At 44.7% G+C, this 17,721-nt stretch overlaps 1 protein-coding gene across 1 annotated transcript; it reads right to left on the reverse strand.

Annotated features, from left to right (window-relative positions):
- Positions 1–7,080: 7,080 nt before the first annotated feature.
- PINLYP (phospholipase A2 inhibitor and LY6/PLAUR domain containing) lies at positions 7,081–12,487 on the reverse strand. The gene is made up of 5 exons (XM_015652135.2): positions 12,374–12,487; positions 11,226–11,342; positions 9,611–9,760; positions 9,329–9,469; positions 7,081–7,463 (listed from the first exon to the last, which is right to left on the reverse strand). Exons 1-5 carry the CDS (start codon positions 12,420–12,422, stop codon positions 7,237–7,239), a joined length of 684 nt encoding a protein of 227 aa, XP_015507621.1. The 5' UTR covers positions 12,423–12,487; the 3' UTR covers positions 7,081–7,236.
- Between the last annotated feature and the right edge of the window lie 5,234 nt (positions 12,488–17,721).

The raw sequence follows: 17,721 nt of genomic DNA on the forward strand, positions 1-17,721 counted from the left end.
GATTTTTTTTTGTTCCAAATTTTGATTTTTTTTCCCCCAGATTTTACCATGCATTTGCCCCTGCTAGTGAATTTTTTCCAGTTATTTCACTCATTTTCATTTCTGTCACTGTAGCCTGTCTACATAACAGCTAAGAGATGAATAGCCCAGTTTAAAGCATCAAAGCTCAATTTACATTTATGAATTTTCTCATGTCTTCATGAAGGAAGACAGCCATTATTGAAACCCAAAAGCCAATCATGCAGAGGAAAAAAGTGGCTCTGGTGCCAGCTTATGTCTTCCTAAAGAATCCTTCTTGAGCAAGACTTACTCCTTGTTACAGGTTGGGAAACTGAGACATGAACTTTCCCACAGAGTTGCCAACAATAACAAAAAAAAAGCATCTTTTCAGGAAGAAAAATAAAATCTGTTTTTCTCTTTGTTGTCACTCTCAGAGGTTTCCTGCCCATTATTTCCCCATGATGAGCTGCCAGCCAGCTCTCATTTTAATCAGAAAACCTAAGCCAGCACAAATGCCTGGATTTACAGCCAGCCTTCTTTCTCTGACACTTTTCTGTGGGTTGTGTTGAGGCATCAGAGAGCTGAAAAGCTGAGCTGGTGTGGGTTTAGAGGTTCTATGGCAGTGCAGCTTAGCCAGGCAGGGTTTGCTCCTGAGCCAGGACTTGGGCAGCAGAATATCTAGATGCAGGCAAAGGAAGAGCCTGTGCCAGAAATAGCTGCAGAGCTCCAGTGTGTCCCACAGACCAGCAGGCAGACAACATCTTCCTCTAAATATCCAAAAAGGGTGGGTGAGCAGTTCCTCATGTGCTGCAGATGGGCTGCAGAGAGAGGAACTGCCACAACCAGCACAGATGGAGGTATGGGAGAGCATGGATGTGTACCAGGAATGTGCGTCACAGAGTCCAGTAACTTCTTATCCCCCACCAGTCCTTCCCCTTCTGCTCAGGATGGTCCTAAAATGCTTGAAAGTCTCGCTTTGCGCAGTCTGAGTCACCATTCTTGTTGTTTAACTAGCCATGAAACACCAAAATTTCGTCATGAAAAAGGACTGAGACAGACATATGCCAGATGCACAGCTTGGATTTGGTCCAGACTGACCAAATTTTCTTCAAGGGCTGAACATCAGCCATGAAGATGCAAAGAGAGACTTTCCACAGCAGCATCTGACAGCTTACCCCTCAGCCTTTCCCACCAGGCAAAGGGAACAGAGGCCACAGGCAGGAGTTTCTACACAAAACTGGAAGGAAGAGAAGCTGGAAATGGGGAATGATAGTGTTTAATTACTTGATAGCACTTGGGTGGTGTTGGTCAGGGAGCAGGTCTACTTGCCAGGTACAGAAGTAGACGTGGCACTTCAATATACAGTTTAGCAGGTGTGGTGGTGTTCAGTTCAAAAGTTGTACTTGATGGTCTTGAAGGGCTTTTCCAGCCTTTGTGACTCTGTGATTTATAATTCTATGGCCTTTTTATTTCCCACAGGTCCTTAGTGTCCTAAGCACCATGTGCATTCAGTCTGGGGCGACTCATGGCTTGTGGTACTTGTTAGCAGTTTTGGCAGCTTATAGTAACTCTAGCACATAATTAGTATCATAATCAGCACTTCCTGTAATCTGAAGGATCTCATAGCACTGTAATTAATTTCTTACGGTGCCCCTTTTGCCATCATACAAACAATGACAATTTCATCTCCCGTTTTAGGAGAAAAACAGTTTCCCATGCTCATGTCTGCAAATTTCCTGAGTGAACCATAGGGATTTGAGAGCACAAGACAGATAAATAAAACCACAGCTACAGTCCTAGACCAAGGAGACTGAATCACACTTCTCAAAACCTTCCATCCAGCAAAGCTGTGTGTCAGATCACTGTCACTGTATGAGTAGTCAGTCATGGCCTCTGCAATACAATAAAGAGAAAGGAGGAGGGAATTGAATTAATTAAATTTCTTAAACCCATCCTTTTACAGACACTTTTACACACACTTTTACATTTTGTGGGAACTTAACCACTCATGAAAACCCTGACTTCTTAAGTGTAACCTGAGCCTCTCACTCATTCTATAGCTCAGCATCCTGCAACACTATCTGCTACACCTCCCACCCCTCCAGAGCTCCTGCACTGAGTCCAGCTTTCCCATCAGACTTTTTTGCACAGGCTGTGACAAGCTACTTCCCAAATTGCATCAGCCTCTTTGAATCCAAACAGCTCTATGAGAAGGGTTCTCATCTGGGCACCACAAAAGGTTTGGTAGTTTCCTAGACTTGTAACCTCACAGCTCCCTTTAGCATCCACAGAACCCACAACCAGCTCCTCCTTTGGAAATCATCTGCCAATAGTTTTCAGGTTTCTCTCTAGTAGGCCACACCATTTCCAGCAGAATCCTGCTTGGGAGAGTGTGCTATGATCTGATACTCCCTACCAGATTCTTCTGAGGTTAAAATCTGAATCCACCACTGGATTCACAGAAACACAAGTTTCTGGGCAAGATGTTCAAGATTTTATTCATGAAAAATTCTTTAGGACATGAAATCTGACATGAGGGGTGACCAAGGGATGCAGTGAACTGTGAAAAGAAGCTTTCCCTTCCTGCTATCTGTGACATCTGAAAACTAAACAACTGTGTCTGCAGTGGCAGCATCCAAGCATCCAGCCACCTGCACATCAGTTCTTGCCCTAGTAACTGGTAAGCCTTACAAGTATGCTTGGAGTGATTTATTAGGTGTTCCCAAGTTACATGCAGGGGTAAATTTTGTTCACTCATACACATGAGAGAACTCAGTGATCCTAGAGGTCTTTTCCACCCTAAATAATTCTCTGATCGTAAGACAGCCCGCCACAGTTCAGATATGTATGAGGAGGGAGAGGTACTTCTTCCGTGTGTCAGCAATAGAAGTGGGTACTAAATGCTGTTCTTCACAGCTGCAGAGAAGGGAAAATATTGTGGAAATCTGGGAACAGCATGTTTTCATCCAGTAGAGGTGTCCAAGGAGTTAGGAGGTGAGACCATGCAGGTTTTGACACAAGGTTATCCTACTCCTGAACTGTGGAGCATTTGCTCTCTGCTACACAGCTTTAAGGTAAAATATGTTCTCCAAGAAAAATACATCACCCTGGAGCTGGGATCCTTCCTACCCAACACTTTGTGTCTGGGGTGGAGGCGCCTCTGCCAGTGGTGGATGTCACAAATGGGAATGTGCAGTTTAATTAGAAGATGATCTCCAAGAGCACTATTGACTCAGCCATCCTGTGAATTTAATACACATTCAGATGCAGACAGTTGCCCATTGCTGATGCCCAGATTTGGTCAGATGGCTCAAGACTCACCTATCTTTTCCCTAAAAAGGTGGAAAAAAGTATGTTTCTGGTATGCAGCAAGACACATGTCCCTGTCTTCAGTAAAGCCTTCTTGTTGACTGTTTGTCTTCATTTTGCCTTTGAAGAAGTGGGAGCCCCAAAATATCCACTGACTCTGCTAATCCAAGGTACTGGAAAAACTTCCTTAGTAATTATAGCAATAAAATAAACATAGTATTTATATTAAACAAAAATTTAAACATTGAAACAATTTTGCATTCCTCTGCAAATACAACCCCAGACCAAGCTCTGGTCAGATAAACTGAGTTCTGGTGTCCTGAGCTCCAGGTGTGAAACAATTGGGGGCAGGAATACTTCCCAAAATGTGAGAAAAAAAGAGAAAAAATGTTCTCAGCCAGTTATGCTGGGAAGAAGGAGCCAAGGGGTTTTAGTATCTGATAAGAACTGCCTTGGATGGTGTATGGCTGCACGGAGATTCAGCCCCTTCTCCGTGACTTCTCCTGCTCTGGTCCTTTCCAGTCCACCCACCAAGCTCAGGGCTGTGTCCACCAAATCCCCACCTTCCCTCTACCTACAAAACCACCAGCCTGTTGAGCAAAATTCCTTCATGTCCATCTCCCTGTTTCAGATCTCCTATGGGTTTTCTGTCTGCCACCAGGATTTCACCAGGCTCAGCATTTTGGGAAAGAGCCGAAATTTCAAAGGAGAGAGAGGGAATGGCAGGACATGGTCAATTTTCCACTGTCTGGGAAGCCAGGACAGTGGTCTGAGCCCTCTTGGCTATACAAAAGGGGAGATAAAGGCTGTTGTTGACACGGTGGGTGTTGAGAGTGAGGAAGGCAGTTCCAGCCATGCAGAGCTGTCAGTGTCTGTGTCTCTGGTGGCTGAAGTATCTGCAAGATCTAAGGGAGGATCTTAAGTATAAGTATTTACTCGTCTGCATGTGCGCGCCTGTGTGGGAGTAAGGTTTGTATATGTTATAAGGAGAAGCAGCTGATGGAAACAACCCATTTTGGTGTCTAAGGCCTGGTTTAGAGACCATTAAAATCAGCAGGAGTCATTCCACTTACAGTGGTGGGTCCTGACCACATCTCTCCTTGCCCTTCCCCAACATGTCTATGACCTCAAGGGCTGCTCCTTGCTGCATATCCTCAGTTTAACCCTGTGAGCAGTGGGGCTTCCCATGTTTCCCAGAGTGGTGGCTTTACGGGGGATCTCTGGACATGCCCCCACCTCTGCTGTCACACCCTGCAGTTACTGAGAGGCAAGTGTTGCTCATTCATCTCTCCTTGCTCAAGATACTGAGATGCCACTGTTTGATTTGGTTTGGTACATTGGCATCATGAGGGCATTTTTTCTTCATCTTTTGTGTTGCTTTTATCTGAACACACTTCAGCATGATCTACCTCCTCAGAAGCCAGAATCTGAGATCAGAAAGGCTCACCATCCTATCACCTTCATGCAGTCTATCACATTTCTCCCAGTTTTGCCTGAACTGTTTTTAACCTGTCTGCATCCATTTCTGAAAGGTCTTCATTCTGGGTTTCAGATATCAAAAGCTGATGAACCTTTGGTCTAATGGCTGCATTCTGTGCACAGTGATGGTGTTACTTTCTCTCCTTTGGTTTTTTCAGGTTATTGCTCCACTAACAAGTATAAAAGAGCTCTTTAGGATCTTATCACTTCCACATAAGTGTGGTAACAGCCTATAAACAAGGCATATCCCTGCCTTTTATTTTCAGTAAAATCACGTTTATGCTCCTGAGGACCTTCACTGTAAGGCGTTTTATTTCATGTTTTCCATTTGTAACAGTATTTTAAAATGTGGATGTTGGAACAAGACCAAGCACAAGGGTATCAGTCATAAAGATGCAAGGATGTTTCCACTTTTTTTTTTCACTTTCCATCATTTATGCAGCCACAGATTGCAACAGTTTTGTTTGCCACAACATTGAGCTAGAGGCCAAATTAAGCCACTTCTTCTTTCTGCACCGCAACCCTCATCAGAAATATTGCTGCCTGTTCTCCCCCTTGTCCTCCCCAAAATAGTGCCCCAGCACCATGGGTCTCTGGATGTGTATCACCCAAGTCTTGACCAGGCTGAACAGATCCATTCAGCTTTAGCACCCTGATAACATCACAGGCTGTAGTGGAATGAACAGAAAGTGAAGGGTTGAGCCATCGAAGCGGATCGAGATCTGCCACGGGAGTGCCATGGACAGTAATGAAATGTTCCACGTGAGCGTGCAGGAGGTGTGTTCAGGGATAATGTACTTACATAGATAGAGAATTTTTTTAATTCCAGGATTTTATCAGATCTGGAAAAATGCTGAATGAGTGGGTCACTGCAGTATCAGTGTATTGGTACACCATGAAGAGGGAGCTGTGTTCCTTCTCTAACATCCAGGCTGTAATTGTACAGCTTCTGCAAATAATTAACTGAGTCTAACCAGGCTTTTTCCCTGCATTAAATCTATATTATTAGTTTGCTCCCTACCCCAAAAATTAATTTTCACTCTCAGACCCACACCCCTTTATAATAATAGATAGTGTGACATTTTATCCCAAATAATTTGATGGCAGTACCAGGAAGAAAGGATTTTCAGCCTGTTTGGGAAGAATGGAAATCTGGGGAGACAAAAGCTGCAGGAACATTCAGTCACCATGCTGCAAGTTATAAGCTGATCACATATACATTCATGCATACACGTGTAGGCATAGTCGTCTCACTACTGCCACATGTTCTGGTCTGGTACCAGCAAACAAGGCTATACTAGCACTGAAATAGGAGATGAAATTGCATTGCTTGATCCCTGGAACTCCATGCCCAAAATGCAGGTTTGCACTGTGAGCTGGGGCTATTAGGGGCAGACACAACCATGAACTTTGCTTAATAGTCCCACTCTGAACTGGGCCATTTGTCTGGGAACAGACACACAGTGAGATGCTGACACCCCTCCACTGTACACCTCGGCATCTCCCAGAGCTCTCACCACTCCATCCTTCAGCCCACAGCCAGTACTAACTCCCAGGTATGGCAATGCTGCCTGATGAGCTGTCTTTCTTCCTGCTTTTGTGTGATACCAACCCAAGGATACCCATGAGGCAAAGGGTGGCTGGAGCAGAATAGCCAGGGGTTGGCAAATGTGGAAGTGGGAAGGCTACACAAGCTGTGGGTGTAGTTCAGCCAACAGAAAGGAAATAAGCATTGAGCTGAAGTTTCCTTGGACTCCCAGTGGTCTGTCACCATGGAAAGCTACCTATTTTATGAAAATAAATGTTCCCAAAAAGCATTTATTCCAGATAATCATGAAACTCCAGATAATCATGAGTGCCTGGTAAGGTGACTTCTTGCCAAAAGCAGGTTGCTGATTTTAGTGTCCTACACTCTGAAGCAAATATTCTTTGTGGCCCAGGGCCACAAGCAGCCCTTTGAGCTGAGGGGCTCCTTCTACTCAGACAAATAGGATACAGAGGCTGGAAAAAGGGGCAAGTGACCCTTCTAATCAGAGTGAACCTCTCAGGAACTCATCTCCAGTCCTTTTCAGATTCTGGAAAAGTGGCTTTGTAAGTTGCCACTTACACTGAGATAGTGGATGTAAACTCCAGGCAGTCTTGAGAGCTCCCACTTCCTGTGCAGGGTTTGAAGACCTCACACAGTCTCATATGGTCCCAGTGTGGACAAAGCGCTGAGACAATGCAACACAAAAGCAACCACAGTTGAATTGATGAAGATTTAAATGAGATTAAATCAATAAGGAAACAAAAGAAGTGTAAGTGATGTCTTTATTCTGTGAAAATATAAAAGAAGGGCTAATCTGAAAATAAAATCCCCATACAGAAGAAGGTACAGCAAAAAGGACTAAGTTGCAAACCACTGCTGGAGTTTGCTGTGGGTTTTGCTCAACCCAGCACCAGTGACAGTCAGAAAAGTACCTTCTCCAGGATGAATCCTGACAGGATAGGAAGGAAGGTCATGTGTGGAGGGGCAGCCCCAGCAAACACCACGCTGTACATGGCAGATGCTGGTCTGCAATGGAACCGTTTCAACTTTATGTCCAGCATCCCCAGGCTGTTTTTTCCATCTCCTACCATATTGCATTCAGAAATGGTGGTGCAACCCTTCATGGCAGCTTTCAGAGACAGTCCACCTATGCAGGAGAAATACAAGAAATACATGCCATGCATCAGGGTATACAGTCCCTGACTGGATTATTCCCACCCTGGTCAGTGCAGTCCCCATTTCCAACCTAAGAACTGCCTATTCATTATATCCAGTTGGTTCCAAACCAACCAGCCCTGTCTGTTCCCATCCCCTGAACAAAGCTGATGAAACAGCAAGGCCATCTTGGTTGACTTGAAATAAAAATGGTTTAAGGTTTGTCTCCTTTTTTTCTGCTAAATAAAGATGACTTTTAAAAACTCTAAGCATTTAAATTTAAAAAGTGAAAATGTCTTAAGTAGCTCTTTTTCTCATGTTTAAAGATTCTTCTGGCCAAACTTTGCCTTCCTAAAGAAGCCAGGACTGTGTAACAGTACACCAGGTATTCATTGTCCCCTCCTTTCTCTGACCCTCTCAGGACACTCAAACTGGGTGACTTTCTCTCAGTCAGGTTTGACATGGAGTTGAGAAGTCTCAAGGACAATACAGCCTGAGCCATTTATTAAGAGGAATTAATTCTCGAAGGCTTTATAGGATTTTAGCCAAACCAAGAGGGAAACCTACTGACAGGTCTGCTGAAACCTGAACTTATCTTTTGCCACCACTGGAGCATTTACCACAGGAGGAGACCTGAGCAGGTGCTGACTGCCTAACTCCTCATTCAGATATTCTTGCTCCTGTTTCTCCTTTTGCTGGTGCTTTTCATATGTCTCTGCTGTGCAGGCTATGGATGTGTGGAATACTTTGCTGGACAATTTTATCTCAAATTCAAATAGCATATAAAGGCACTTCACTAGTTCCTCACCTTCCTGTACTCCCCTATACCGCTGCTTTCTCTGCACAGTTTATCACACTGCACAGGCCTTCTCCATTCACAGTGGCTGATCAATCAAGTTAAGACAAGACTATGTTTTATTTCAGTGGTACACTGAATTAATTTTGCCTCTCTATTTTCATTGCTGTGACTATGAAAATTCTTGTTTTCCTTCATGTTGTCGCTGTGAAACATGATTTAATTCAGGGTTTGGACAGCACATTAATAAAGTCTATAGGAAGAATCTTCAGACATCACATCATCACCAAGCAATATTATCAACTCAAAGGAACTTCATCCATAACCATATAAACAAGATAATTGTTTTGCAGTCTGCTTCCACAGCTGGTGTTTCTGCCCTTTATTTCCATGGTTTTTTTCCTGCCTGCTGGAACACAGGTGTGCCATGAAAGGTGGAAGTCATTTACCTGCAGCAGAGGTGGAAAGGAGGGTGACCAGAAAAACTGCTGTCTACTTTCCTCTCTCTAATTACAGGATCTGAGTGGGGAAAAGATTTCTGATGGAGCTGTTCAAAGGCTGGACTTCAAGGCAGGGGAGCAATTCCCAGCTTTCTTCATGCAGAAGCACCACTGCAACAGTGTCTTGTCCCTAGTGACTTCCCCCATGGGAAAGCAGTGTTTCTGCAAAGCTCCATCTGAACCTCCTCTGAGCTCACAGCTGGCTTAGATCTGGATTCACCCTCATACACCCTAGCTAGTTCAGAGGCTTGGTCAAGCTTATTATACACCTTTATACCAGATTGCCCCAAGAAACCATTTCCACTCTTCATCTCAGTTACGCTATGTTATCAGTAATTCCAGCAATTATCCATACATGATTGGGAAGAAGGAAAGAAAAATAATGCCTGCCCTTTGATCAGCTTGAAGTTTTCAGTTTTCAGCTTTAAGTTCCTTGTATCTTCCTCTTTTTTTTAACTTCACACCTTTTGCCCATTTTTATCTCAGTAGTGCTTTATCTTAGACTAGTTTTTCCCATTTTACTAAGAAGATGAAAAACAGCCCCAAATAATAGGCAGTTACCAGCATTCATTAACCCAGCAAGGTCAACACATTGGTCTTCAGATCCAGTGCAGTTTACAACTTCATTACCACACTGAAAGGAGTCCACGCTGTAGCAGGCAGGACACTGGTATCCATTGGGCACATCATTATCTGGTGGCACTGGAATGAAAAACATGGGCTGTAGTTGGCTTCAGTGAGGGAATCAGAGGAATAACCCAGGTGATGGCTTAGCTGGAAGGCCTCACCATGGGATGGATCAGACAGAAAAGGGAGAGGTTATAAGGAAAATAAAGGGTTTACATGACACAGAGGTGGTCTGACAGTCATCGCCCGTGCAGCAAACCAAGTGGCTCTTTGCTTTCACCTTCCCATAGTTCACTGTGACAGGACCAAGGTGGCAGATGTGGGATGGCAGGCAGGACTTGATGGATGAAGAGATGGACATTCCCCCTGTCATGAAGCAGAAGGCAGAGCCAAGTTGCTCAACATAAAGTAATTCCCTTCCCCTCCCATTAGTTCCTGTACCAACTTCTAGGTAGCTGTCCCAGGGCCTGAGAGGGACATCACCTGAGAGGGACTGAGCTGAGAAGCATCACCAGTGAGCCAGGATACCCCATCTGCAGAGATGATGGTGTGACACGTGCCTCTGACCCACTGCACAGGGTTGCTCAGCCTGTGTAAAATCTGCAGAGTGCACAGCCCATCACAGCCACAAGCATCGTGACACAAGCAAGTCTGGTCTACCCCATCAGCCAAGCCCAAAAGGTGTGAAGGGGAGCAGAACAGCTGAACTGAGTCTGCTGAAGTCCTTGAAGGATGAAGGGTAGGTGCACTAGCAGAAGAAGGCAGGCATTGGAGCTGCCAGCACCAGCACAGGTAGGATAGGAGCCAGACTCCAGTCTAAAAGGCAACAACGACACCACTAAGGCTGAGCAATGACTGAGGCCATGCCTCTAACACTGCTGAGTGTCCAGCTGTGTCAGGGCTCAGCACCAGCTTTGACTTATCAACAACAGGGGACATGGTTACTAGATAACAACATTTCCTTTGAGGACAAGCTGAAAGAGTTGGGGTTGTTCAGCCTGGAGAGGAGCAAGCTCCGAGGTGACCTTATATCAACTTCCAGTGCCTAAAGGAGCTACAAGAGAGCTGGTGAGGGGCTTTTTACAAGGACACAAATAGGACTGGAGGGAATGGCTTCAGACTGAAAAAGGTAGACTAAGATTAGATATTAAGAAGAAAATCTTGACAGTGAGGGTGGTGAGACACTGGAACAAGTTGCCAGGAGAAGCTGTGGATGTCTCCCATCTCTGGCAGTGTTCTAGGACAGGTTGGATGGGGTTCTAAGCAACCTGGTCTAGTGGAAGGCCTCCCTGCCCAGAGCAGGGGGTTTGAAACCAAATGATCTTGAAGGTTTCCTCCAGCCTAAACTGATTGATGAGGATGGTGATTATGATGATAAGGTGATAGCTCAGCCCTGGTGGCACTGCATGGTTGCATGGTGTCCCCATACCTGCTTGAGGACAGGCAAGCTTCTTTCTCCATGTGTTACCAGGGCACCCCCAGTACTAGATGTCAGTAGCTTACATCATGGGTCAGTCTCTCAACTTCCTGACTCAACTACTCACCTTAGCCAGGATTAAAAGCCAGTGTCTCCTTCCACTATGAGGTTTTGATCCTTCCCTCAACAACTCAAGAACCAAACCCTCCCAGTAGAAAACTGCTTCTAAAAATAGAGGAATAAAGAGCTTTTCCTATCCCAGACTATCCTGATCTCTGGGTAGTCTGTCAGTAAAATCAAAATGAGCAGGTAATCCAAGGATGGCCCATACTACCAGTGATAGAAGTGGGGAGAGAGACAGGTCCCCCAGCCAGCCCCACTCTGAAAGCCACACTGGCTTAGAGGATGTCTCACCTATTAGGACCTCATGCAGAATAATGCCACAGGTGTCTTCACCACCAGTGCAGGTTTTCTTGGGACCAGAGCAGCTTTTTCCCATGCTGTGACATATCTCACACTGGAGGCAGGTCCCTGGGGAGAGGAGGACACATTCCTGAGCAGCAGTCATAAGGGATCTCACTTCCCCTTTCACTGATATTTGATTTCAGCACTAATCAGCACTTTTCACATTTCTCTTCTCTTATTTTTCCTGTTCCATTGTGCAATATGTGTTGGACTTTGCCTGGAGCTGCTGATGACAGCAGCCCTACAAACCCCTTCATCCTGGCAGGCACTCTGGTGTCCTAGATTCAGATTCTCTCTTTGCAATGAATAAGGGCACCCAAGTGGTTTGGGAGCAAGAGCTGCCAGCAGGTACTGGCTGTACTCTGTACAAACTGGAGACTTCCTTTGTAAGCATTATCTCTTTATACATCTCTGTGTAGGCATTAGGTGAAACCACCTCACCAGATACCTGCTGGAACACTTTAGGCAGACCAGAATATCAGATACTCATCAGGAAACACTTAGAAAGGAATAACGTATTTCAACAGAGGACAAATAGAACATCTTCCATGACACATAACCATAAGGGTCCAGCATGTAGATTAACAGGTCCAGGGCATGTGTCACTTCCCTAAACCCAGGTGCCAACTAAAGCACCTTGCAGTGGCCATGGCATCAACTGTGACCCAAGACCTCCAAGACAGCTGTGCTTTTCTGGAGCAGAGCTGAAGGATGGCTGAGATGACATTATGTCCAAAATGGGCTGTCACACAGCCCTGGACATGAGTAAAATAAAGGAGCCTGGAGATTGATTCAACTTACCAAAGGTCTGGCAGCCTCAAGGTAACATGAGTTACTCTGGTGGCTGTCCTGGCTTTATCACAGTGAGCACCACAGAAAATCAGACTGTGAGCTCATGTTGTAAATGCCAATACCTTCATCTGCACATTGGCTTACAGGACCAAAGAGCCCTCAAAACTGGTCACTCTTACCCCTCTGCAGTGCAAATCCCCCAAGATGAGGGGGGTTTATGGCTCAGACGGCAGGAATAACCTTATACATAAAGCACCACATTCCCAGACCTCTTTCATGTCTCATAACCCCAGTGAAAAACTCACCTGGGTCCAGGAAAGCCAGGAGGAAGCTGAGTCCAAGGGATACTCTCATGCTGATGGGATGTAAGCACAGGGAGCTGCCAAGTCTTTCCCCACAAAGCACTGTGTGCCACAACAGCTTTATAAACGGAAGAAAAGGGGTTCTTTTGGGGAAGTAGAAGTTGAGGAAGTTTTTTGAACAATATATATACTGCTGAGCACAAACACCAGTGCTTACTTTTTCTTTTAAAGCACAGGTTTTGCCTATTTCTTCACATGAGTGATGCTCCTTGTTTTTCCCCTGTTTAGAGTGTGCTTCCTGTGGGGTAAGACTGGCTTTCCTAGTGATGCCAGGTATTCTCTGGTAAAGACTTCGAACAATGTTCAGCCTCCACTGTCCATATGAATTATAGAAAGGAGACCATTGCAAAAATCCTGTTGTGCTCTCACTATTAGAGCCAAAGAAGCAAAGTGTAGCAAGGATCAGCCAGGAAATTCCCCTGTGGCTGAGTTTTTGATGGCTGGTTTCCCATTTCGACATTTCCATCATAGAGTCAGGAGCTCTCATGCCTGGAGTACAGAGAGAAAGCAGACAGTGTCAAAGCAGTGAGCTTCCTCTCCAGGCTAGAGTGCTGCTTCATTTTGCAAAATGACTGCCAAAGCACAGCTTGGAACGGGCTCAGTCAAGGGTTCTCGGGGTTGAATACGTCAGAGCAGCAAAGCCAGTACTCCAGAGTTTGTATTTTGATATAAAACACTTGGACGTTGATAAGGAAGTCTCCTGTTGTCCTTCTGGGCTTTAAATTAAACCAAGTCAGCATAGACAAAGCATCAGTGTGGTTGCAAGACAGCCTGGTCACAGATTAGGTAAGGTTATTGCAGTTTTCCATGCCCTGGCATCTCATGATGGGCTAATGAGAAGCAGCAGTGACCAACTTGCTGTTGGTCCACAGGTTCCATGCCTCATGTGCTGGTTTTATAAGGATGTGCTGCCCCACTGAAACCATAACCTGTCCTGAAGGTATCCTCTTGTCCTGCACCATGTTGGACACAGACCCTCCAGGGCTTTTTGCACTGACAGACAGGAAGAACTAAAGTGCCCTCATGCCTCCTTCCCGTTTGAGATTGACCTCTTCAAAGGACAGTGTTCCCAATATATTGAGTAATCTGTGGGACCACTTCTTAGCTAAGCCCCCAGTGCTTTGGGAATCACACTGGATAAGAGCCTTGGTCTCCCATTGTCAATAAAGCTGATATCACAAGGAAACAAGGGAGAATTATATCTTCACCCTGAAATTCTTTTTCAGCTCAGAAATGGTCTCATGCTGCAGTAGTTATGTTAAAATTTAATCAAAGTCCTGACTGCAGCCTGTTCAGGACTAAAATTAATTTCTTATTGATCTTAAACCTCAGACAGAATAAAACCATGTCTCCAGGCAGGCTGGGGTACCTAGACTGGGGTGATTCTGCCATTTGACTACATATGGGACTGCAGATACAGATAGGAAGATGAGAAGATGTGACCGACTCTGGTGATTTTAATTTCATGCCCTTTATTTAAGATGATTAGTGAAGTGCCTGAGGGACTTTCCCTGAACAACATGACCACACTAGTCTCACTGAATTATATAGAACTCACCTTTTTCCCACCTCTCATGGAGGGAGGGTGTGAAGCTGCAGCCTTTTCATGTGCTCTTTTAGAGAAGAAACCAAGCATAGCAAGGAGGAGTCACACTCTGCAGCAATAAGAGACCTGGAAAATAAGACTTATTAGAGGAGGTGAAAACAATAATGGTGTTCAGGAGACACCCAGTCACATCATATATATCTACAGAAAAGCAGGGCTGGATAGGAAAAAATATCATACGGGGCTTATATTAGGCATTGGGGGAATTTTAAAACAGTGACAATAGTGAAGCTGATTGCCTGGGAAGGTGTGGATCCTACATCTTGGGTGGCTTGGAAAAACAGACTAGACCAGTACTTATTAGGGAACTATTTAAGTTGATAGGATCCTGCTCCAGGGCTGAAAGATGGATTAGATGCTCTCTCTCAAGACTCTTTCTAAATTGATTCTTAATTTAGTGTGCATGAAGTGCCTGTCTTCTGCAGTGTATCCATGTTTCCAGAAGGAGAGAAGGATAATAACACAGCAGTCATGCTCTTCAGGGAGGTGAGACAGAGAGTGGGGAGGTCAGAGAAATCTGTGAGACAAGTTAAAAATCCGACCCTGATAACAGCATTGTAAGAAGGGGAGATGAAAAGGAATAAAATTAAAAGGAAGATTATTCTATAATGAGCAGAAGAAAGATATCCATCTAGGCTAGAGCATCTAAAAAAATATATGTGAACGTGTCCTGCAGAGTTGTAGCAGAAAATTCCAGTGGGTTTCATAAAATCAGAGAATTGATTAGGTTGGAAAATACCTTTAAGAACATTGAGTCCAGCCATCCACTCAATAGTACCAAGCCCACCAATAAACCATGTTCCTAAAAGAAATATCTACATATCTTTAAAATACCTCCAGGGATGGTGACACCACAACTTCCCTGGGCTGCCTCTTTCAGTGCCTGACAACCCTTTCTGTGAAGAAATTTTCTTAATATCCAGTATGAATTCCTCATGCCACAACCTAATGCTATTTTTTCTCACTCCAAGAGCCCAAACATAAAGGTATGTCTTCAAAGCATGAAAATAATATATCAGATTTACATCACAGCTGAAAACCCAGGTCAGAAAGCTCTGAAAAAGAAAGAAAAGTGGCAAAAGTGTGACAAAGAAAGTAAAGGTTAGAAAGGACTGGGGTGAACAGTTCCTGTAGGGGATACTGGAGTACAGTCCTAACTAGGGTTCAAAGGAAGGATTCCTAAGGGAGAATTACAGTGATGGTTTTAAAAAGGAAGAAGTGAGGTCAGAGCTAAGGATAAACCTTCTGATGCTGAGATCAGCTGGGGCCAAGAGGAGCACCCTCTTCCTGTGATGAAACACTTGAAAAGGAACCAGAAGAACAGGATGTATCTGGGTGAAGGGCAAATCCAACCAAGCCCTGGAACCAGGCAAGCTCACAGTGGCTGCCAGCCCTCGTCCCTCACAGTCACTGCAGCACTGTGACAGGGGTTCCCCTTCTAGCAGCCCAAAGCCAGCAAAGCCCTTTCTGCAATGGCAGACAAATTGCTGGTCAGGATGGAGCCCTGTTCACAAGGCTGGGGTGCTCAGGGGCATACAAAACGTCACCCAGAGTACTGACAGCCACAGCAGGGCTGTCACCCCTTGCCCACATTACCAGGACACAGCTCCTGCAAAAGACTGGAGGGACCTTCACCACAGCTATTTTTAACCACAATGTGTCTCCTTTTCTTCTTCTCTTTAGAAGACAGCCCAACTTCCCAGCCTTACTGGGCTAACATTTGGGCTAAGCTAACGTGGGGCTATCTGTGACATCAGGAACTTGTATGTCTCCAACAGCTCTAATACCTCCAGTAAAAGAACAAGTCTAACAGTGTTACAAAAGCCCAGGCACCGGTTCTGTGGGAGCAGAAGAGAAAAGGTGTCTCCTTACCTCCATTTAACCATGATGCAAGAAGACAGAACCACAACATGTTATGGCATTTCAATGGTGAAGTCATCCAGCCCATAAAAAAAGCTATTGAAGAAGACTCGAACTCACCCATTTTCTGAGCTGATTCTTTGTTCTCCAGAATAGAGATCAGCAAAAACTGCCACTCTGGTTAACCAGGCAAGGAAACAACACTCTAACCACTCCATGCAAGAGTTGGTGCACCTGTCCCAAAGGGTGAGAGCAGGAGGAACCTCACCATGTGCTTGCTGACTATAATAGCCTAAGGAAGTTTTCATAGAATAGTTTGGGTTGAAAGGGGTCTTAAGGACCATCTAGTTCCAATCCCCTCTCACCTTCCACTAGAGCAGGCCAATTTGACAGTTGTTTGTCTTAGCTGTGATTGCACAAATTAATAAACCAGGCAGGTGGTGGTAGGTCAGCATCAATCTAATTGCCACTCCTGATATGGAGCTTCCCAAGGCACCCCCTCAGCTGTGCTCCCCGCAGTGCTTCACCAAATAACTCTAGGCCAGAAAGGAGGGGATTTTATTGCCTCTCCCCACCTACTGCTGATGGAGTGCTTGAGACAGGACCTAGGGAGGGAAGACTGGTGGCACCCAGATGGTTCAAGGGAGCAAAGTCACACCCATGGCTTCATGGGAGTCACAGAGCCAAGAGTTTGTCAGCAAGGAAGTTACCGTGTGTCTGGAAGAGTAGCATTCCTGTAACAAGGTGCCAATTTTCACACATTAATTTCCCATGTTGACTTGACATGGCATGGTGCCAACGCCAGCTCCCAGGTGGCTGCACTGAGCTCTCTCCTTGCACCTCTCCCCAGACAGGGGCTCCCTCCCTCTTCCAGCCAGTGCTGGATCTGCCTTATTTAAAAATACCCTCAGGGTTCAGTTTCCAGACAGCCAGGTCAGTCCCTTAAGGTGTGAGTTTCTGTTGGCTAAGAATTTGTGAACAAGGGAAGAGAAGTTGAAGGCTAGAAATAATATGAACATAATAACATAAAACTGCTGCTTAAATGCTTTGTTCTGTGGCTAAAAAATATGGTAGTTAACATGTTATCACACCTGTGCAGCAACACTACTGAGAAAATACACAGAATCAAATTGCTGAATACTATCAAATGATGGAACTTCATCTTTCAAAAGATCAAAATGTTTAAAGGAGTGCAAGGGACATTTTATTTTACCTTTGACACTGTGCCATTTATGCCGTTAACATCGATGAATGGTTGGTACCCTGGCAGTAGTTACCTTTTCAGCTGGAATAATTGCCAAGGAATCCAACTGCTTTTCAAATATCCTGAAGGAAGATAAATTTTCATGCACATTAGTGTGTTCAATGAACTCCCTGTTCCAGCATGAGTCATCAGCAATGTCATCTTTGAACATTCAAGAAAACAGCACCTGTTTAATCCATTGGTGGATGATGTAGAAAGTGCATCCTTATTAGATATTCACACCTCCTATTAAACATCCATATTTCAACCTCTGCTTCAGTGAAATTCTCCAAATGTGCAACTTCACCAGCAGCAGAGCTCATTCGCTGAGAGAGTTCCAGGCTGGCAGCTGAGGCAGAGCAATTTGCCAGTTTTAAGCCATGGTCTGGTATCAAAAAAACCCAATTAATACATCAGGTGAAGCCTTTTAATACAGTAGTAATATCCACACATTATATTTATTGTTCATGTCAGTGGTTAGGACACTCAAAATGGAATAGGAATTCAGTGTTTCAGGAATCATGTCTGAGTAGGCTCTCAAGTAACCTGGATCTGCTCTTGTCTCTTGAAAAAGTGGCCTGA

The sequence above is a fragment of the Parus major genome, chromosome Z, assembly GCF_001522545.3.
Source record: "Parus major isolate Abel chromosome Z, Parus_major1.1, whole genome shotgun sequence".
NCBI classification, from domain to species: domain Eukaryota; kingdom Metazoa; phylum Chordata; class Aves; order Passeriformes; family Paridae; genus Parus; species Parus major.